Genomic DNA, 23,979 nt, shown 5'->3' on the forward strand with positions numbered 1-23,979 from the left:
ATATTTATAAGATGCTGATCTTTAACTTATAGGATAAATTATTCAGAAATGTATAAACACTGTAGAAAATTACATATTTTGTAATTTGTTGTGACTACTGCTAAATTATCTTTCCCCAATCCATCCCCTTGTTTCTCCATAAAAAATATTAACCCTATAACAGTGTGCAGATTGTTTGAGCGTCTCATGTAGGACTGGATCTCACCTCTCTTAGGGTCAGGGTCAGCAGCATCCGCTCTTTGTAGTCAGGACAGAGTGGACCTCAAACCAAACCCCAGAACACAGAACTTGGGGACCACCACCGTAAGTAAATTGTTGTTTGAGATTCTATACTAATCAATTATATGATGTCTTTAATAATATATTATGCATAATTTAAGGGGAATAAACATTTTTGCTGAACGATAAGTAAACATTAAGACAATAAACATAAAACACAGAAAAGATGATATAAAGTACACCACCAAGTTACAATATATGACTGTGTGAGATAAAAAACAAGACTAAATTATATGAAATGAATGATAGTAAAGAGATCTCTTACCTTTATGACATCTTCATCTGCTGATTTGCACTCAGTGGAGTCTGAGACATCTATCACAGAACCGTCCTCCTGAACAGCTACCACCTTCACAGGGATAGACAGTGCTCTTCCTGTCAGGATAGCTGTGTTTAGAAGTTCAGTGTCCTGTATGTTGGGAAATTTAGAATAAATAAAACAATTGGTCAGGTTTGTTGCGCAATGCAATCTGATGTATCCACACCACAAAAGGTTCTATCTTGCAAAACAACATTGAAAAATGCAATTAGACTGTACATAGTAACGCAATTATATGCGGGGTTAAAATCTTACTGAAAGAAAGGCTGTGGAATGTAATTGTACTGTGATTATAATAAACACACTAAAATATGAGGTGTAGTATTTGCAAAATTAATTGACTTTAAATTCATATAATGTGCAAATATTCTTGAATCAAATTCATATAATGTGCAAGTATTTGTGCCTAGCTTGCATATACTGGAAAATAAATAAAACATAACAATGCTGGCGACGTTCTAAGTACTGAAACTGGTAAAGAAAACTGATTCTTATCCGAGTAGAAAGGCCTTGGCAGATTGCAGACATATTTACTAACATTATACAAAGCCCCTGCCTCCAGGGGCTAAATGTGCAAACAGGCACCGACTGATTGCCAGAGAATGATTTTAAAATGCTTCAACAACCATTCAGGCTGCCGACATCGTAGTGACCATCAGATTATACATATCTGCTCCCTTGATGAATTTACAGTAGCTTTACGCTAATGATCCCATTAGCACTGCCTCCATTTAGACCTCAGCACAGCAGCAGTTTGATTAATTGCTTTAAATGAGCTGCTCTCTCTGCCCTATTCAGTGAAGGTAGCTATGGTTTATGGCCCCTTGATGACATTGTATACAAGTTCAAAATGCAACTCTTGTTACAGACGGCTCCAATGCTCCTAGTTCCTTCAGATTTAATCTAATTATTAAATGTCTGGTAAGTTTTCTACATTACATAATTCACTGTTATATGTATTTGTTGAGGCAAAAATAAATTACATTTAAATGTTGTTTAAAAGTAACGAGTATAAAGAAAAAAGTAATGTATAAGAACATCATTTTACCAAGTTGGCCTTCTCTTTCTCCTACCTAAACATGTTATGACTTTAATTTGTGTTGAATGTTTGAGAGTACTTTAGTAAATAGGCTATCAGCATTTTATAGCCTTGGTTATGCCGTATTACTTTTTAAAGCGCAAATTCTATAAAACGCACACTGGAACACTTTAGACAATACTTGGTAACTGGATCTTGGAAGGTAGGCCAGGCGGCACGTGTGGGAGGGGGCATGGTGATGCCATCACGTCACTTCAGCTCCACCCCCTGTCCTGAGCTTAATTATGCAAATCTCATAATTAGGCCCTGCCTCCGCCCGTGAGTCGGGAGAGTAGGCAAGCATATTACAGACCTTGCATTTTTATTAGAGATTAAAAAAGCCCCTTATCCTGAGTATTTTTATTATACAGCAAACTACTCACCCTGACTATACTTTACCAGAGAAGTCGCTGAATGCAGACAATCCCTATATCGATATAACTTTTAATCTTACGATCTGCAGCTCAGCCGTGAAACACGCCCTATAGCAATATTTGGGGGATGGCCCATCGATGCTGCTCTACCCCCCCAGAGCAGCATAACTATTCTGAGCATACACTGGTCTGTTGCATGCACAGTAAATGTCCACTTGGGACCTCAGTAAGCATGCACTAGACCCGCACATGCTCTGAAGAGGCCCTCACTCTATTCTTCTAAGAGTAGAGCAGAGGTTCTGGGAGGGTGTAGCCTCCGGACCCTGTAGTGGCCACAGCCCCTGCAGTGGCAGTAGGTCTGCCACTGCAGCAGCTGCTACGGACCCTATACCAACTGCAGGTCATGCTTGTTTTTTTGTGATTTCCCTTATGAGCAGTATAGGAGTGCTTCACTTGCATTGACTTAGCTGGGACCTTACTTTCATAACAACTTGAGAGCCACATGTTATATAATCACACAAATTCAGCTACACTGCATAGACCACTAACAACAGCAACTAGGAATATGACTGCTCCAGAAACAATGGGAACAGGAGTGTAGTAAGTACTGGTGGTAGGGGACACAATCATTGGAAAGACAGATAGGGCAATCTGTCACCAGGACTGTGAATGCCGAACAGATCACTGTCTCACAAGTACTCGAGTTCAACATATTGTGGATGAAACAATGATTGATTGGAGGGGCTAGGAGGAATCAGCAGTAATGGGACATATCTGTGCCAATGACAAAGTTAGAGTTAGGTGAATGGTTCTAAAAGAATGTTTAAAGGGATCTAGGCTGCACGTTTAAAATTTAAGAAAAATGTGATCCTCCTCATGGGTGGTTTTAACTATGCAGATATAAATTTAGCTAATTAAGTGGTTCTAGCAAGCTACATTGTTTTACCAATTGCACATGACATAAGAAATAGTTATAGGGGGAGTGTAGCTGGACTTGGCCCAATCTATTAGATCACATTATAGTGTATCTAATATACGGTTAAGAAGGCATTTAGGGAATAGTGTCACAACATGGTAACGTTTGACTTGAATTTAAAAATAAATGAGGGAGCTACAAAACTGTGAATTTTAGAAGGGAAATGTTTAATCAGTTCAGAGAAGCGTTAAAACTTGTAGACTAGGAAAGCGAGACAGCAAATTGGAATTGTTAAAGCAATTTTTTGAATAAATACTGTTGCAAGTACATACCGCAAGGCAACGACATTTCTAAGAATATAAGGAAACCAATGTGGTTCCATAAGAAAATTTGGAAGTAATGGGGGAAATACAGCATTGCAATTCTTAAACCATAAATAAACTAGATGTAAAAGAAATGTAGCAAAATGTGTGAAACATAAATCAGGTTAGCAAAGGCTGAAGCTGAACCATGGATTGCAAAAGATAATAAGACATTTTTCAAGTACATAAACAAAAAAAGAAAACGTAATATTGTGCCACTAAGTGATAAAGTAGGAACAATATTTGAAGACTGCAAAGAGAAATCTGATTTGTAAATATTATTTTTTTCATCTGTATTCACAGAAGAGGAAACCTCTGCACACTTTAAATGTTACATTTCTAATACAGAATGAGGAGCAGTTACTCCTAAACACGAGCAAGAAAATGAATGTGCAGATGGCACCATCCTATGTGTGCTAAAGAAGATAAGGGGCACATTTAACTCATGAGATTAGATTTTTTTGTATCACCTGTTATTGCCACAATGTAACAAAACAATATCACCGAAGCAGCTGAGCAATACTACCCCAGCAATATTGGCCCAGAGCAGTAAGAGTTAATGCACATGCATGAGCCTGCTGACATTACACACATGCACAGTGACACTAAATTACCATATTTAACTCAATGGACTGAATGTCTTTCTTAAAAAAACATGGTATCTTTACTTATAGTTATTAGAGAACATTATGATAGAGATTGATCCATACATTTTATCCAATTTACATTTTTGGGAATTGGATGGAATTTTTTCTTTTTTACCCGAAGGGCTAAGTTAGCAGCTGTCACACTGACGGTTCGGATTTGCCCTTCTCTAGATAACACAATTAGAATTTATGAGAGGTTAAATTTGATGGACCTGTGTCTCTGCAACCTGGCTATGAAACTACTGTATGTATTCTACTTTATAACAGTGGGAAGACTAAACACACTTTATAATTAGTAACCTTTTTTTGCTTCACTGAAAATTTCTGAATTCTAAATTGGAGCCAATGTTTATTTTCATACAATATTTTAGTGTAAAAAATAGGACTATTGTTCACTTGTTCATTATATATTTTTTTTATTTTACAAAATTATTATTGCCTTTCAGCTTTAGACATTTTCAGCAACCCATAAAGACTTCAATCAAACAGCTTCTTCCAGCTGAATACACCTTTTTAGATAAAAAAGGAACTGGGACTTCCAAACCTGGCACACAATTTGAAGAACAAGCAATGTTCTAGGCAGCTAGTAATACTCCACTGAATAATGCATGCTAATCCAATGTTCATGCCGATATGAGGCCATGTAAAGCATTGGAATCATGTGGCGCTCGGTTTAAACCCTCCCTCCACTCACAGTTTGAGCACATAGAGGGAACAGTGATGAGACACACAGTGCTATAAACCAACATATAACTTCAGACAAGCAATTTCTACTGTTCCCACTGCTTTCTACTGACGTTCCAATTGTAACGGAGAGTATTTCTCTCAATGTTCATAAGCGTACATCATCATTTACATACATATGTGTGCTTTTACCTATTTCAAAAGTTTGGCTTACTTTAGTTTTATAGTTCTTTCTCTGTAGTTAAAGGAATTTATACCTTATTTTAAATGTGTTTTAACTTAAGTAAGTAGTCAAACTAATGGATTTTGTTTATTGTGCAAATATGGCTTCCTCTTGTAAGAATATATTTTCTGTGCTGTGTTTTTAAGTGTGCACACACTCTTTGCATACTTTCCATCTATGCAAATTATCCCCACCCTAATTTACCTGACCTCAATTATCACAATCATTATCCCACTGCTGATGTTTGAGATGTGCTGCTGGTCTCTCACAGAAAACTGCAATTCATTCAAGAGTTTTGCTGAATGTTTTGCTCCATCATTTGCTCCAGGCTCAGGAACCAGTTCAGTGGCGCAGGCAGGGGGTGTTTCTGGATCTCCAAAGTGCTCCTACATACGGCACTGTACTATACAGCAGCTGCGGCACTGTCAAAGAAGCGTCTGCGGCGGTGCATTCAGCACCGCCGCGGACGCTTCTTTGACAGCGCCGCAGCTGCTGTATAGTACAGTGCTGCCAAAACGGAGCTGCTGCTCTCTCATTGGTTTTTTGGGGTTTTTTTCCGGTGGGGGGGAAACCCCCCCTAACAATCCTGCGTGCGCCCCTGCAGTTAGTTCACATTGGACTAGTGTAACATATATCAGATACCTCCCAGTGTTTATATCACAAAGCACCCCCTAGTGTATCACAGGAGGGAGGGGAGAAGGAGCAAAAAGCCTTAAATTTGTCAGAAGGTTTAAACATGACATTCTGAGATGGCGATGACAGAACAGGTTTTACTATATGAATTGCAGAGATGCTTTTTAAATAATGGGGAAGCTATTGCCAACAAAACCTGACAGATACTACTGTCGGCAGTAACCTCTTAGAGTAAAGCCCTTTCACTGACAAAACACCTACACTCTGCTTGTCGCCCTTTGATAAACATACCCCTGAGACAGGAAATGCATAGATAGTTCTGGCTTAAGCTCCTCATGCTCTCAACTGCACCTTTTTAGAGATAGAAATCTTACTGTAAAATACAGGGCACCTAGACTGCAATATGTAAGCAGGTGAAATGAATGACAATTTTGGGACTCTCACATTAGTGATTGCTAGGCCACATGGTATAACCTGGATTACTTTGTTTATCCATTCCGAATGATTTGCTCACTATGATTATATAAGGCAACAAGATTACAAGTAATGAAGGAAGAATTACAGCCACATTGTTTTCACATATTGAGTTGGCTCATACAAAATGTTTTTAAAGCAAGTTACATTTTTAGACCTGCAGCTCCTCAATGTATTGGAGACAAGATGAGTTTATAATGCATAGCGGCCACTGAAGGTCGTTCAGAACACTTTAAGTAAGAAAACAGCTGGCAGGAAAGCCCACATTTGTTATTATGCCTGGAAGCAATATAAGACAAAGCAAAAACCCAGTACTTTGAGAGATGGTATAGTCACAGCATCCGTGGGGGCTGCAGTATGGATTCTGTCCCAGATAAGTAAAAGAGACAATCATATTAATCAGCAATATACAAAGTCAATGAAGTTACTAGCGGTGTTTAGAGGATTGAATCCATTCTAGCCTCTAAGATACAAGTCATTACATTGTGTACATTTAATTTCATATCTTGAGCAGCTCATCAGGTTATCATTGAAATTCATCATATACAACCATATATTACTTTCCTATCTCATTAAACAGGATTTAAAGAGTGGCTGTTATATCTAAATACTTTAATAGGCAGGCTCTAAGTGAGCTTGAAACTACACAATCCTGGCAGTGAACTTCAATAATGTTCAGAGATGATGAGTAACCTCCTAAGAATTGAAAAAAGAAGAAACATAGGACATTACATAGCCAAGTGCATACCATATGGCTCTTCCCGCAGCTGTGTGGACATTCTTCTGGGATGTTCATGATATACAGGTGAAGCATATTAAACTTAAGCTAGTGACGACCTGAGCTACAGTCTCCAGGCACCCTGGTATTGCTGCTCATAGAGCACTTACTTAATGGAAACTGTCACAGCATGTCATAGCTACACCGTTCACGTCAACAAAACATGTGTGATAAGCTAAATTAAAGGGCCCCTATTTGAGATAAATACTGCAATACAGTCTGCTCCATCTGTATGCTATAACCACTTAAAAAAAGAGCACACATATACAAGGTATAAAATGTATACCATAAATAACTAGTCAATACGAATTCCTGATGCATGACTATAGGGAAACTAAAAGTAGATTTCTGCTATCCCTGTCTTTATGCACAATATTTGTTAAATTAGTGCACCTCCTAACTTAAATTACTTATATATATCGGTATACATTCAATTACAGAAATATTTACAGCTATGTATATAGTACCTACATATTATACAGTGCTTTAGAGAGAATGTTTAATGTTTACATCTTAACATATATACATTACAAGGAGCGAAGTTTCTATAAGAGACATAATGAATGATATAATTCATTTTTTTTACTATTATATACTGTATACTATAATATATATAAGTTATTATATTAATGTCACTTGTGCATTATAAGGGCATAACTGTTGTGCCTAAATACTACTGTCAAGATTACATACTGTATCTTGTCCTTAGAATTAATGAAGTTATTTGTGCAGTCTAAGAAATAGAGCAGCAGCTTAATGAATCCACGAGTTTCTCAGCTCCTGATTCCTTGCTGTAGCAAGTGTGACAAATGGTTCTAGCAGAAGTGAGAACTAAATTGTAACAACTTTCCGTACCAGAGTCTGGCAGCAAAAGTAGTAATTTTTTTTAATTACAACTGTAACCTAGTTAATAGTATTCCTTTGTTGTCTGTAGGAATATATTCCTTTTCCAGCCTAGCGTAAATTAAAATTTAATAGAACATCAGGTTGAAGTAGAATTAGGAAGCAAATGACAGCTGTTTAATTAAAAGCTAAAGCTGATTAGATGGCACTACCGAGAGGAATACTCCAGAGGACGAGTATGAAACTATTGAAGCTCAGGGCAGAGATAATAGCTTTATTTAAATATGAATAAGCTCTTTGCAGGACCAGTGTAAATCTTTGCCACCTCATTGGTTTGGACAAACTCAAAAATATGAATGTGTAACTTGGCAGGGAAGGAGATAAGGAATTGAATACCTGCTGTCCGCTTAAACTTCATCTGTGCCTTTATAAACAAGAGTCATTATTTGGATAAAATGTATCGCTTGTTAATGGACCGGGCTTTGTAAATGAAGGTCAATTGAACGAATCAAGTTTTGTTTATTCTTGCTTAGGCAAAATACAAAAGAAAAGGATAAAAGGCCAATTTATTCTCTTTTATTCGCATTCTCTGCACATCTGTGCAATAATCTAAACATACTACACTGCTAATATTAATCTGTGTATTACCAATTGATACAGTCTTTCCCTTTAAGTGAATTTCATTTTCAGAATTTGCAACAAATTCTGTGGGGGGTATTCAATTAGCCTTGATTTCGCGATTCCGATAATATTTAACGCGTTTTCGCGTTAGCATAGAGTGCACACAATTCAATTCCCCTTATTTTACGCGTTTAAGTCGGAAATAAACATGTTACGCAAAATCTTACCAAGCCCATAGAACAAGTGCAGGCAGGCTATTCAATTGTAAATTTTCGCTTTAACGCATGTCCAACAAAATCGCGTTTAGTCATTTTTTCGATCGCACCATTGAAGGTCTTTTAAAAGCGTTAATGATTCCTTTAATGTCCAAACTTATTTTAATATGGGGCTTTTTTGATAATATTATACTCATTAAACTTCTCTAACTTGATAATTGTGTAATAAAAATAACTTTAATCCCATGAAAATAAAAAAGTTTGTAAAATGATATTTAAATACACCCCCTTTAGAAAAAAGCAAATGGTATAGTCCACTGGATTAAAATTAAAAACATTAGTTTCATTTCTCATTCAACTGACCTGAGAGAAAATATTAAAGAGGAGACTGAGACAACTGTTTGGTTTTGTATATCTATATCTAGCAGATAGTTAAGGTTTTTTATTTCTATAAAATTGTTAATATCTAGCATTATTTATAGTTAAAAACTGTTAATAGTTTAATATCTAGCAGTATTTATAGTTAATGATTTATATTTCTATAAAACTGTTAATAGTTTAATATCTAGCAGTATTTATACTGCTAGGTAGTTAATTAATAATAATAATAATAATAATAATAATAATAGTTAATTAATACTTTAATTAATACTTAAATTTATTTATTTTTTTATATTTTTTTATAAGAAATTTACAAAGGCATTAGTAATGGAGCCATTTTCAACAAACGTTTGGCAGTTTATGTATGCAGCATGTATTGATGAATGTGCACATGCTGGTTTGCTTGTTGAGGGAGAGGAAAGAAATACTTTGGAAATAGAGGAGAATGTAGATGTGCATGTGGCTGCAAGTGAGGGAGAGAATGCTGTGGCTCCATTACTTGATGCAAGGGTTCGGGTCCCACGGCCCCGTCTGTACCGCACACGTCGGTTACTTGATGGGGTCCCTGAGGATGAGGTGATAAGATTATATCGCCTATCCTCAGTTGCAATTTATTCTTTATATGACCTCCTTAAAGAGGACCTGGAACCAACAGTCCCCACAAACCATGCTGTGCCTGGATTGGCAAAGCTGCTTGGGGCATTGCATTTTTTAGCGTCGGGAACCTTTCAACCGACATTGTCCGTAATTGCGGGTTTCTCCCAACCCACATTTTCACGGAGTTTGTTCCAGGTCCTTAAAGCCATGAAAAAACATACTAGGGAATTTATTAAATTCCCACAGTCTGAATTAGAATGGCAGGAGGTCAAATCCAATTTTTATAGTGTGGCACGTATGCCAAATGTCCTGGGTGCAATAGATTGCACCCATGTGGCACTCACACCTCCGCACAGAATGGAAGAGAGCTTTCGAAACCGAAAGCACTTCCATTCCATGAATGTGCAGATGGTGTGTGATGCCAGAAAAAAAATCCTAAATGTTTGTGTTGGCTTCCCTGGTTCCTCTCATGATTCTTTTATTTTGCAGAATTCAGGAGTGTTCAAGAGGTTTGAGGAGGGAGATTTTCCTCATGGATGGCTCCTGGGTAAGTTATATCTAGGTATTCGCTATTAATAATTATTTCTAAAATGAGAAGAGCACTAATAAAAAAATTTTTTTTTTTTAATAGGTGATGCAGGATATGGGAGCCAGCCCTGGTTGCTCACTCCAGTGTCCAATCCAATTTCTGATGCTGAAAAAAGGTACCAAGCGGCACATATAGCCACCAGAGGTGTAATTGAGCGTACCTTTGGGCTACTTAAGAGCCGGTTCCGCTGTTTGGACAGGTCCGGCGGTGCGCTTCTGTACTCACCATCAAAAGTTTGCCTTATTGTTATTGCTTGCAGCATTCTGCACAATATCTGTTTGGCAAATAATTTGGAGGTAGAGATAGATCCTGCTGTTTTACAGGATCAAGACCTTTCTTCAGCCACAGCATTTGGTCGGGAAACAGGAACTCGTGAGCGCCAGCGTTTAATTTTGGATTTTTTCTCATGTAAGTGTAAATTTTGTAATGTCATAATTTTTTTTTATAAATATAAATTAATTAATAAGTAATAGTTTATTTTTTTTTTGGTTTTTTTTCAGGACTTCAAATTATTTAGTGGGAGATAGCTCCAACAATCGTTGTTCGGCGTTCGATTAAAGGATTTTTATATATATATATATGTTTTTATTTGAAAATATGTTTTAATGTTAATAACTGTTAGTTAAGATAAAAGGATCCAGCAACTGAATTTTAAAGACCGAGGCCATGAAGCTTTTCAAGAGCCAGCTTCTTGGACAGGTGGGTGTCATCATATGTAAACTGCACCATGCTATGTTCTGTGTGATGTAACCTTATGTAAAGTATCACTACTGACACATAATCACACTGAAATTACATTTTTTCTCTTTTCCTTTCTCCAAAATGTACCTGTCACACCCATTCCACTGTGGATTGCAGACGGAACCAGCGACTGGATTTCAAAGACCTAGGCCATGAAGCTTTTCAAGAGCCAGCTTCTTGGACAGGTGGGTGTCATCATATGTAAACTGCACCATGCTATGTTCTGTGTGATGTAACCTTATGTAAAGTATCACTACTGACACATAATCACACTGAAATTACATTTTTTCTCTTTTCCTTTCTCCAAAATGTACCTGTCACACCCATTCCACTGTGGATTGCAGACGGAACCAGCGACTGGATTTCAAAGACCTAGGCCATGAAGCTTTTCAAGAGCCAGCTTCTTGGACAGGTGGGTGTCATCATATGTAAACTGCACCATGCTATGTTCTGTGTGATGTAACCTTATGTAAAGTATCACTACTGACACATAATCACACTGAAATTACATTTTTTCTCTTTTCCTTTCTCCAAAATGTACCTGTCACACCCATTCCACTGTGGATTGCAGACGGAACCAGCGACTGGATTTCAAAGACCTAGGCCATGAAGCTTTTCAAGAGCCAGCTTCTTGGACAGGTGGGTGTCATCATATGTAAACTGCACCATGCTATGTTCTGTGTGATGTAACCTTATGTAAAGTATCACTACTGACACATAATCACACTGAAATTACATTTTTTCTCTTTTCCTTTCTCCAAAATGTACCTGTCACACCCATTCCACTGTGGATTGCAGACGGAACCAGCGACTGGATTTCAAAGACCTAGGCCATGAAGCTTTTCAAGAGCCAGCTTCTTGGACAGGTGGGTGTCATCATATGTAAACTGCACCATGCTATGTTCTGTGTGATGTAACCTTATGTAAAGTATCACTACTGACACATAATCACACTGAAATTACATTTTTTCTCTTTTCCTTTCTCCAAAATGTACCTGTCACACCCATTCCACTGTGGATTGCAGACGGAACCAGCGACTGGATTTCAAAGACCTAGGCCATGAAGCTTTTCAAGAGCCAGCTTCTTGGACAGGTGGGTGTCATCATATGTAAACTGCACCATGCTATGTTCTGTGTGATGTAACCTTATGTAAAGTATCACTACTGACACATAATCACACTGAAATTACATTTTTTCTCTTTTCCTTTCTCCAAAATGTACCTGTCACACCCATTCCACTGTGGATTGCAGACGGAACCAGCGACTGGATTTCAAAGACCTAGGCCATGAAGCTTTTCAAGAGCCAGCTTCTTGGACAGGTGGGTGTCATCATATGTAAACTGCACCATGCTATGTTCTGTGTGATGTAACCTTATGTAAAGTATCACTACTGACACATAATCACACTGAAATTACATTTTTTCTCTTTTCCTTTCTCCAAAATGTACCTGTCACACCCATTCCACTGTGGATTGCAGACGGAACCAGCGACTGGATTTCAAAGACCTAGGCCATGAAGCTTTTCAAGAGCCAGCTTCTTGGACAGGTGGGTGTCATCATATGTAAACTGCACCATGCTATGTTCTGTGTGATGTAACCTTATGTAAAGTATCACTACTGACACATAATCACACTGAAATTACATTTTTTCTCTTTTCCTTTCTCCAAAATGTACCTGTCACACCCATTCCACTGTGGATTGCAGACGGAACCAGCGACTGGATTTCAAAGACCTAGGCCATGAAGCTTTTCAAGAGCCAGCTTCTTGGACAGGTGGGTGTCATCATATGTAAACTGCACCATGCTATGTTCTGTGTGATGTAACCTTATGTAAAGTATCACTACTGACACATAATCACACTGAAATTACATTTTTTCTCTTTTCCTTTCTCCAAAATGTACCTGTCACACCCATTCCACTGTAGATTGCAGACTGGATTGGATGGAATTGGATTCTGATTTGCATGGAATATTGGTCCACTTCTATTGTTTGTTTTTTGTTAAATATAATGTATACTATTTAAATACCACCAAAAACATAAATTATAAGAGAAATGTTTGTTTGTATCCCAAAAAGTTAATCACTCTTTAAAATGTATTAATAAATTTTTTCTAACCAAATTGATGTGTTGAACAAGTATTTATATTTCTATTATATTGTACAACAATCTTTCTAGATTATAATAATGAAAGACACATGTTTTAAACAAAACTATAACATCTTTTAATAATTTACATATTTTCTTTGTGCAATAAAATTTATATATCACAATTTAATTTCTGTGGTCTTTGCTTTTCTCCAATTTCTTGTATTTTTCATAGTAGTTCTTCTATCCTCTTCAGTTGGCTGTGAATTAATTAAAAGTGTTTAATTTTTAAAAAAAAAAAAACATAACAGTTGAATAAAAATTGCAACATTAGCATCATTAACAATCAATCCTCTATTTTAATTTTCGTTAGGATTAAGTATTATCTTTAAAAAAAACCACTGATAATATTTCTGGAACTTTTTTTTTTTGGGCGCTGTTATCAATAACATTTTACATTTAATTTTTTTTTACAATGAATGTTACAATTGTTAAAAACATTAACATATAAAAATAATTTAAAATGCATTTATATCTCAATAACATACCGTGTTTAACTATAGGCAAAACTAAGTTCTTGTCGTTAGTTCTTCTTTAGTATAACTTCATGATTTGTAGCATAGACCATTAGATGATTATAAAATCTTTTGTCTAAGGGATTTAAACAGAAAAAAATATATATATAATACCTAATATAAAATGTAACATAATCAGATTAATTTTAACACAAATATTTCACTTACCATTGTTAAATATTCTTCCGGTAATTGAAGGATTATGTGCATTTTTCCATTGTAACTGTGTATTTTCAACTAAAAAAAAATATATTTTTTTTTTAAATACATGCATATAGGCATTCATATACACATATATCTATATATCTATATACACATACATATATATATGTACAAATGTGTGTGTATATATATGTATAAAATAAATTAGAAGACAGGGGGCACCACACAGTGCAATTATAAGCGATACATTGTCATATTCATCCAGAGATATATAATTCCCGTACCAGATATTCAAAGTAATCAAGCCAATGATTTATATGATGAATTCCTTCTGATGGCACCACGAATAACCTGGTAATAAAGGTAATCCTGGATAGTAGATATCGCCTCCTGACATAGGGCAAGATGAACAGCTGCAAACTAAAATACAAGCCACAATGGTGTGATACCGTAAATGAACCAGACCAATATGCTTAAAAAGACGTCTAGATTGTCGCCGGCTGGTACCTTCCTCATCTGCAGACAGGTGTTGAATGACTGGGGAGCTGCCTACAGAATTTAAGTATTGGTCAGTTTTTATATCTGCCCTTCACAAGCGCTCTATTGGAAGTTTTGGGTATATATATATCTCTCTATCTCTATGTATGTATGTATGTATGTATGTATGTATGTATGTATGTATGTATGTATATATATATATATATATATATATATATATATATATATATATATATATAAAATGTATATCTTTATGAATTTTTAAAAATATGCAAATACATACCTTTTTACATGTAAGGTTCATTGTGATCATCAAAATGAAATATTCCAAAATCTTCAAACGTTGAGAACTTGTAAAACTTGTTGCTCCATATTTATCAACAGATCAATTATATCTTCTATTTCTAAAAAAAAAAAAAATTAGAGAAATATATTGTTACTAAAATGTTGTTATTTAATATTAAATATGACCATAGATTGGGTTAGTGAACGTACTAAATATTGAAGTATTAGATAATAAAAAAAATAGATAGACATTTGACTTACGTTGGGGGTAGATTGCATCACTGGATCCTCTGATGATGAAGATGATAGTAGTCTTCTTCGTGCAGATTGCAATTCTTCTGGGCTTGGCCTTGCAGACTGCACTGTCAAATCCAAGGGTATCTCTGGGGTCCTTAAGCTGCTTATAGCACTTTGTGGTTGGCCTGTTTGAGGGATGGTTCCTGAGACATTAAACTCTGGAAAATTTACAGAAAGGTTTTCCAAAAGCCTTCTTGAGCGCATTTCTTCATTTAAACTTTGAAGGTTGGTGGCTATGAGGATATTGGCTGCTGCAGTCTGTTGTTGGTTCTGCGAAATTTGGTCAAGAGTATTGGAAATTCTTCCAATACTCACTTCGGTTCTTTCTTGGGAGGCTAAGATTCCGGAAAGAATAGTGGCAATGTCTCGATTTGTGTTTATCTGTAATTGCCTCTGTTTCGACATTTCCTCAGTAAGTCCAACAATGGCATCTTTGATTCCTCTCATGTTGTCTTCCATTGTTCTCCGAAACACTTCCTGGGAGTTTTCCATTTCTCTTGCAAGTGTTGTAAGTCTAGGAAAACTAGATGTTGAAGGTGCACTTTCCCCACATTGTATTCTAGATTGTGAAGTGTCTTCCAAACGCTGAAATGTTTGCTGGAGGGCCTCAAAAGCTGTGGTTGTTGTTGTAGCTATATTGAAAGAAAAAAATATATATATACGCATACATACATATAGAAACTCACAACTATTTATTTAGAAACATGCTATATTGTTTGACATTATAAAAAATATAATTATGACTCTACACTTACGCTGAACCACAGGAATTTCTGGTGAAAATGATAAAGAACCAGACTGATGGGAGTTTTCTGATTCTGGAAAAAAAAAAAGTACATTTTTTTATGACGTTAGTTACATTTGTATGTATAATAAGGTCAGTATGAACTTGGCACTTTGTATCAATGATGGAAACTTACTGGTAGATACACAAAACGTTTGATTTATATCCTAAATGACCAGGGCCCTCTTACCAACTATTTGGGCCCCCGGGTAAAGACATGCACCTGGGCCCATATACGTCTGAGGCAGCGCAAGACAAAAAAAAGAGAAAAAAACCCCACAAACTTACTTTTAGGACAGCTGGCGATCCGGCTACCTCCCTGTTCTCCTCCTCCTTCACATTCCGCAATGCTTGACTGGCGGGCGTTATGACGAGTCACCCAAAATGCACTGCCAGTGCCACACTGAGGAGGACAACAGGGAGGGAGCCAGATCGCCAGCTGTCCTAAAGTTAAAAATATTTTTCTTGTACTGCTTCGGAAAGACTTACCTGGCCTGCAGGGCCCCCGGCCACCTGCCCATTGTGGCCAATGTGAAAGAAGCCCCTGTAAACGACTAACCTATATACCTTTAATCAGTGGCCTATGATGAATTTTATAAATAGTAGCTAAGTTAAATTTTTTGTCCAAAGAAAATTTTTACTTACCATTTCTAGCAAAATCACATGTTTCTGTATCCTCAATAGGGGTTACATCACTGTCTGCAGCTCTTGCCTCTTGTTGCTTCTCTCTCAGGTTTTCTAAGGATCAACAATAAAACACGTTGCTATTATTATCTAATTGTAAATGATTTATTTCCTCATCAACAGATTATTTTAACCTAATGACAATTTGAAATATTTAACAAATAAACAAAAAAAAAAGGCTTTGCAATGTTCAATGTAGAATGTATATTGGACTATCATTCACCTGCAACGGATTCCGAAATGTTCTGTAATGACGCCAATTCTGTCCTTGAACTACATGGTTGCTCTTCAAATGCAGTCTCTGAAACATAAAACAATGTTAAAAATTTGGCCAAAAATCCGATTTTAATAAATTTAAGATTTTTTTATATTTTTTTTTAAAACCAACCTCTTCTTCTTTTTTCAGTGATGTTAGTCACCGTAGAAACTGATGATACACTCGTTCGTTTTCTTGGGATTTCTGTTTGAAATTGCTTTGTTTTAGATTATTACAAGACATAGATATATTTTTGTAAAAAAATAATTATTTTTTTTTCATAAATACCTGTTGTCGCACGCGATCCTTTTTTCTTAGAGAGTAGGATGTCTTTGTGTGTTTGAACTACACAAAAAACACAATGAAAATGGTTTTTAGATATTGATTGATGACATACACATATTTTTAAAACAAAAATTGCCCCCGACACTCTTCAAAATTGCCCCATGACTAATGTTTGGGCAAAAAAAAATAATGCCTGATTCATTAACCATTTACCTATATAAACTGCTAATTTTGGTCACTCGGCCAAAATAATGTTACAATGAAATGGCTGCAAAATATTATAATGTTTTCCCAAAAAATAAAATACTGACGTTTTTCACGTAACACACAAATATCATCTGTGTACAAATAAGCTCTCAAAAATTAGTGCAACAGGAAAAAACAGGCAGTATTTAACTTATGTGCAAAACAGAATACTGACTTGCACACCTTGCATTGTTGCATGTTTTTGTCCAGGATACTTAAATAACGTTTCTAAACTTACGATCCTTAATGAATCATGAGCCATGTCATTAAATAGATTAGAATTAAATTATAAAAAAAATATAGGGTTCAAGACCAAACTCCTCCTTTATATGCCTTCTTTCACAGGATCATATATATATATATATATATATATATATATATATATATATATATATATATATATATATATATATATATACACAACTGACTTAACACATACATCGATAAACACATAAACACATTAAAATATATACACATACATACTATGGTGTAAGAGACAAGAAAACAAACACACACATACACAAAAAGATGTGCACGTTTTAGACCATAAGAACAGTATATTAAAGATAGGCGTGTATATATAAGAGTGATTATTAAGATAAAAATGGATCAATATCTACAATTTAACCGCTATGGCTATATTTATCCATTTATATGTTAATAAACACGCTTATATATACATGTCTAGCTTTAATATACTTTTTTTATGTTCTAAAACATTCACATGTTTTGGTGTATGTGTGTGTTTGTTTTCTTGTCTCTTACACCATAGTATGTATGTGTATATATTTTTATATATGTACACACACACCTAAAAAATAAAGATATCTATATATAATCATATGCACACATTCACAACCACCTGTTTAATGTATATTCATTCATCTATATCAAAAATATAATTAAAATGGGTATATCTTAGATAAAGAGAAATGAGTATACATAAAACAGTGTTGATTGAGAATGTGTGCATATAAAAACTATAAATATATTTGATTTACATTGAAAAAAGTTTGGGCTGCATGATATACACACACCAAAATCCTATGTTATTATTGTCAAGGTGGGGTTCATCTACATATTGCTTTGTATGTATACAAATTTCAATCGACAGCTGTGTGTACATTGTAAAATAAATTTGGAATACAAACAACACAAATGTACAGTAACAATAACCATGGGCAATGATAACATATGATTTTCGTTTGAGAATATATTTTAGACATGAGATATGTGTGTGTGTGTGTGTGTGTGTGTGTGTGTGTGTGTGTGTGTGTGTGTTGGTATGTGTGTGTTTGTATGTATGTGTGTGTGTGTACATGTGTGTGACTGGTAAAATATATTCAAACAAAAAACACTTACCAACTTGGCTGGCAGCTGTGTCAGGACGTCCTTTTGAGCTTTTCTTAGATGGCCGTTTGGAAGTTGGCTCTACAATTAAATTTAACAGTGTTAAAATTAAAATTATTTAAATAATTAATAAAAAATAAAAAAAATTTAATTTACACTTCCTCATACATATAAACATATATACATACCTTCTGATAAATATGTTGAAGGTTCCTCTGTGTCCACAGCACCTTCCACACCTTCCACGAGTACAGGATCCAGGACCTCAGACAGCCTCACTTCCCAGGGTTTCATGGTGATATTTGCAGGTTTCCCACCACCAGTTCCTTTTGCATGCCTCTTGGATGCAGCCATCTTCTTCTTTACAATCCGCTTACAGTCCCGGAAACGTTTCCTGCAATGCTCAATAGATTTTGGAACTTGCCCACAAGAAGTCACCTTGTCAGAGATCTGACGCCAGATCTGGTTCCTCTGCTGATGACTTGTGACATGTGCCCGTTTACCATAAAGAACATCATAGTTAGTTACTATCGTGTCCACCAGGATGTTGTTCTGCTGCTCAGAGAAACGAGGTGCTCTGGTGATGTTACTACCACCTTCCTCAGGATCATCACCATCATCTTCTTCAGCCACTGTAGATTGCTGCGAGGGTCTGGAAGCCACTTTTTTAAGGAATCTCTGTCTTCTTCTTTCTTGTGCTCGCTCTCTTTCTTCTGTTTCATGCTGCCACTCTTCTCCACTGCTGATATCTTCTTCATCCAGGTGTACCTGTTCAGAAAGATTTTCCCTATGCTCCCTAGACATACTGATATATGTATGCTATGTAGCTGCTATGTAGCTGAAATAAATAAAAGTAATGCTGGAACTAAAAAGTAACTAAACTTTTATTTAATTGTGATTATTGCACACTTTTTCTGTATGCAGTATATTGATGTCTGCTATTAAATAAAATGTGTGGTGTTGTGTAGTGTTTGATTTAGTGTGTGGTGTTAGTACTGTGTAAAAATATAACTTACTATAATGTAATGCAAAATGTAATGCAAAATATAATGTAATGCAATGTAAATAATGTGAAAATAATGAATAAAGGTATATAAAGATGCAAAAGTACAATCCAGAAGCTCACAAAACCAGAGGGTCTCAGGAATCAGCCACCAGCATCGAAATCTCTGCAAAATGGCACTTTGCAAAACATTGTTTTTTTTTTTAATAGAAATGTGGGCGGGAAATCGCGAACGGCGGGAAAAGGGTAAAAAAAAAAAAAACACTTCGTACAAGTCGGATATTACGCGATAAGGGGCTGGGTTAGGTATTACAATTGAATACCGTCATTTCCGGGAAGTTGATTTTTTGCGATGTCCGCGGTTCCGCGTATTCGCGATATATTACGCGAATACGCGGACAATTGAATACCCCTGTGTATGTTTTGGCTGATGATGAAAGAGGCAACATATATTATAATGCCAATAGGAGCTGATGGCAGAGCTAAAAGAACAAGGCTAACAGTTAAATTTAAATACACTCATACACAAATACTTTTTATCAGTAAACTTTCTAAAAATCTATATAGAATAACCAGGGTTAGAATTAAGGTGGAGGGATCTTAAAAATAAATTGATGATGATGATTGCTATCGTTTATTTACAAACAGAAGTATTTAAATTTATATGAATTAAAATGTTATTTATTGCATCACCACACCCCTCAAATTAGAGACCCAATCCTCATGATAGGAAATGAGGGTAGTGATATGTAATTCATACATTCTGTGTTCATGTAGGCCAATTATACATACAGAACCCCTGGTTTACACCATAGGTATAACAAATATGTGGGACCCTGTACTGTAACCAACTGGCATACAGTTGTTTCAAGCTCGCTATCTTTCATAAGTGCAATATATGGAACAATGGCTCGTAGTGGACAACAAATATTAAGGTTAGAGTGTGGTGGGCTAAAAGAAATCAAAAAGCCTCGATTGTAACTAAATGACAGTAATAGACTTCTTAAAGCAGAAAGGGCCTGATTCATTAAGGTACTTAAATTAAGAAGTTTCTTATTTAAGTCTCCTGGACAAAACCATGTTACAATGCAAGGGGTGAACATTAGTTTTCTGTTTTGCACATAAGTTAAATACTGACTGTTTTTTCATGTAGCACACAAATACTTGATAGCTTATTTGTACACTGAAATTTAAAGTTGATATTTGTGTGCTACATGTAAAAACAGGCAGTATTTAACTTATGTGCAAAACAGAAAACTAATTTTCACCCCTTGCATTGTAACATGGTTTTGTCCAGGAGACTTAAATAAGAAACTTCTTAATTTAAGTTCCTTAATGAATCAGGCCCAAAGTATTTATTTTCTCTAGTTTTAAGAAGGCTATTGTAAAGTTCTTTAGGAACGATACATTTCACTGTTTCTCAGCAAGGATTAAAGCAGGATATTTACATACAAAGTCAAAGGGTACAGAAATAACCCTGCATCTTGGAAATGTTTGTTAGGACATATATATGTCCAAGTTATGCCTTCTCACCCTCTGTTTCGTGTTGATTTTACAGTATACAGTAAATAAACGTTCTTTAATGCAAAGAACCAGGCTAGAGGTACATAGCCAATTCTCATACATATACAGTTAGTTTAACCTTATGAGACCTCATAGGGAACCCGGCTACTATAGGGTAAACTTTTCAAAGGCATATAAAAAATTAAAAGGCACACTTGAAAGTGGATAGACACGCGGATAAGCTAATAGAAATTCTTTGCACAACTTTACTACATCAAAAGGTGAAGCATCATTTGTCAGTGTGGATTTTTATATCTTTCCCTTCACTTCCTTTTGATGCCTTCCTAAGTGCTAAGTGTTCCTGATTGAACTTTCCTTCTGGTCTGTACAGCTCCATATTGTGTCTGAAGCCCAGCCCCTGGTTTGCGCTGGTGATTTGAGTCAACAGTAAGGTTTTACAGTCACTTGGGTGACTTGGCTGTAGTTAAAAATGATGTATTAAGTTATACAAAAAAAACAGAAATCTCACCTTATCTTTCTTTGTAAATGTATGTGTATTGCAGGATTTTCTTTCCTCTTTATTTGTCACTTACTCTATAACCCAGCTTCTATTTCCAAAATGCATCAAATAATGTATATTATCCCCGGCTGAAGAGGTAGGTATACTGCTTGTTCAATGTGTTTTATATTTTGAAATCTAATTATTTTATTTTGTGGCTGAAAATCTGAAAAACGAACCAGTAAATCAAACTAGACCCTTACTGCTATTCAGACAAGTTAATATTTCATACCATAAGATCCAAAATGCTGTTTGTGAAGATTATGTAGTATATCTAATGACTGTTATTTTCTGTTGAATTCATGTATGACAATGTATATATCACTCTCCAGGCGATTGGGCTGTACAGCCAATCTTCGACACTCTTACCTGCCTCAGCCGACCGCTCGCTCCGTCCTGGGCGCCGCCATCTTCGCTCTGGGTCTGCACATGCGCAGACCCGCTCTATTCATTTACTCGGCTCCTCTCCTAGTGGCTAAGGATTTTGGCTTCAAGTTTAAAAGACACCTCCTGTGAATCCTCAGTGCCTGTTCTTTTAGTTACTTTCTTGGTGCTAGACGTTGCTCCCTGGTTCCTGCTTGTCCGCAGAGCTGACACTCTACTCCAGCGCAAATATCTCCCTCCAGTGTAACCTGATGACTACTGACCTGATGCTTCCTAAATGTTTCTGCTGCTATCTGGAAACCAGTCGTCCGCATAGCTGACTCTCTTTTACAGCGCTACACCTACTTTCCTGGATAATCTGCTGGCTACAGAGCGGACACTTCCTAATGTTCTGCCGCCATTCCAGTGGTAACCTGTTGTCTGCAGAGCTGACACCTCATTCTGTCTCTCTTCGCCACTGCTGAGGCGTCCGCCAATCTCTCCTGCTCTCCTCAACAAGGTTTCTGCCATCGCTGACCCTCTTTGCTTGTTCCTCTATGAATTTTCGCCTAGAACTCTTAGTAAGGGCCGCGACCTGCGAGATAGACGCAGCAAAGACCAAACCGCCTTGCAGCTGATCCCTTGGTGAATACCGTTTCCTCGTTAGACTCCGCGCCTTACTTGAGTATTGTTAATCTAGGCAAACCGTAGGATCCATTCCAGTGAACCATGACAGTATATTGTATGTAATCTTGTAATTTAATCTCAACGTGTGCTTTGCTAGATGACATGAGTCTAAAGTTATGCAAGTGTCAAAAATCTGTTGAAAATAGCCAGACCAGGGAGAAATAGGATCTTAGAGGAGTTCGAAGCCCCAAAGTTCTAAACCATCTAGCCAAGCAGAAGGAGCAAAAGTAAAAAAATCATCAGGTCCTGTGAATATTCCAGAGCTCAGCACATCCCTAGCTCACTTTGAAACCTCTGTGACATTTGGGAGATCAATCTGTCCATATTGACAGCTAAACTCTAAAGGTGGGGGTGAGAGCTATGTGAAAACAAGTTTTAAAATCTTCTTAGACAATAACATGTGCATTTTCATGAGGGGGTCTATCAAGACTAAAATGTCCTATTTTCCTCACACACCAGGGGCTAGATTTACTAAGCTGCGGGTTTGAAAAAAAGTGGGGATGTTGCAACCAATCAGATTCTAGCTTTCATTTATTTAGTACCTTCTACAAAATTACAGCCAGAATCTGATTAGTTGCTATAGGCAACATCCCCACTTTTTCAAACCCACAGCTCAGTAAATCTAGCCCCAGGTCTTAACTAGTAAGTAACTAGTAGTAATTTCTGTAAGTAAGCCTTGGAACCATTTTTCAGATTAAATACATTTAATCTAGTGTATGCTCTGTGATTCTTTGTGAACCTACGAAGCCCAGGGAGGCTCATGCTACATGTGTATGTGATTTAAGTGTGAAACATTAACAAGTGGTTCTGGTGAACGGAAGGACACTGTAATAAATCCTTCGTGGTGGCAGAAAAGGTGTATTCATTGTTAAGTGGCTAAAGTGACACCAGTCACGGCCAGCTCTTTAGATTGCTGTATCTGGGACAGGCTGGCCGTTCATAACACTGTTAATTCTAAGCTTTGAGATAAAAAAAAATCAATTTCCTTTTTACACACAAAAGCCACTAGATGAGTGCCACAATAGCACAAAAGGTGGTCATAAAATTTAAACAGTTCTCTGTAAACTACACAACTAGGCAGGAATTGAAACTCATTCAATAAGGGGACATTGAGTCGAGTGGATTTGCTAAGGGACCACACGGTAACCTGCCATTGTGTTGAAATACACAGCAGTATAGACTGCTAGTAGAGCTATGTGTATCTTCTTTACAATAAGCTTAGTTGTGGCCATGGAAAATTTTATGGGGACATAATCTTATTGGGGATTGATACTGGAAAATTATGATATCTGGTAACTATACACTAACTGATAATTAATGTAGGGCTTCGTTGTTATCCTTTACAAATATACATTGAGAACCACTAAAATGAACTGCAGCTCTAATCAAGCAACATCTATCTGCAGAACTTAAATTATATTTTGTGTAATTGTGATTATCATAAATCAAACATAATCATTGCAACAGTCTTTAACACTGTAATAGCATTGCTGTTTCTACTCATTTACAGAATATCCCACAGGCAACATTTTTATGTGATATATAAATACATTATTTTGCTTAATTACTTTAATTGATGGCACTTCCAAAGTGCTAGCAG

General features: G+C 36.3%; 1 protein-coding gene across 3 annotated transcripts in view; it reads right to left on the reverse strand.

Annotated features, from left to right (window-relative positions):
• The window catches only part of LOC142094562 (transmembrane protein 132B-like), a 472,770-nt gene that overhangs the window by 80,857 nt on the left and 367,934 nt on the right, over window positions 1-23,979 (reverse strand). For all 3 annotated transcript variants that reach the window (XM_075176849.1, XM_075176839.1, XM_075176858.1), the window contains one exon: window positions 545-688. In XM_075176849.1, coding sequence (XP_075032950.1) covers window positions 545-688 — 144 coding nt within the window. The remainder of the gene's footprint in view (window positions 1-544; window positions 689-23,979) is intronic.

The sequence above is a fragment of the Mixophyes fleayi genome, chromosome 1, assembly GCF_038048845.1.
Source record: "Mixophyes fleayi isolate aMixFle1 chromosome 1, aMixFle1.hap1, whole genome shotgun sequence".
Classification (NCBI taxonomy): domain Eukaryota; kingdom Metazoa; phylum Chordata; class Amphibia; order Anura; family Limnodynastidae; genus Mixophyes; species Mixophyes fleayi.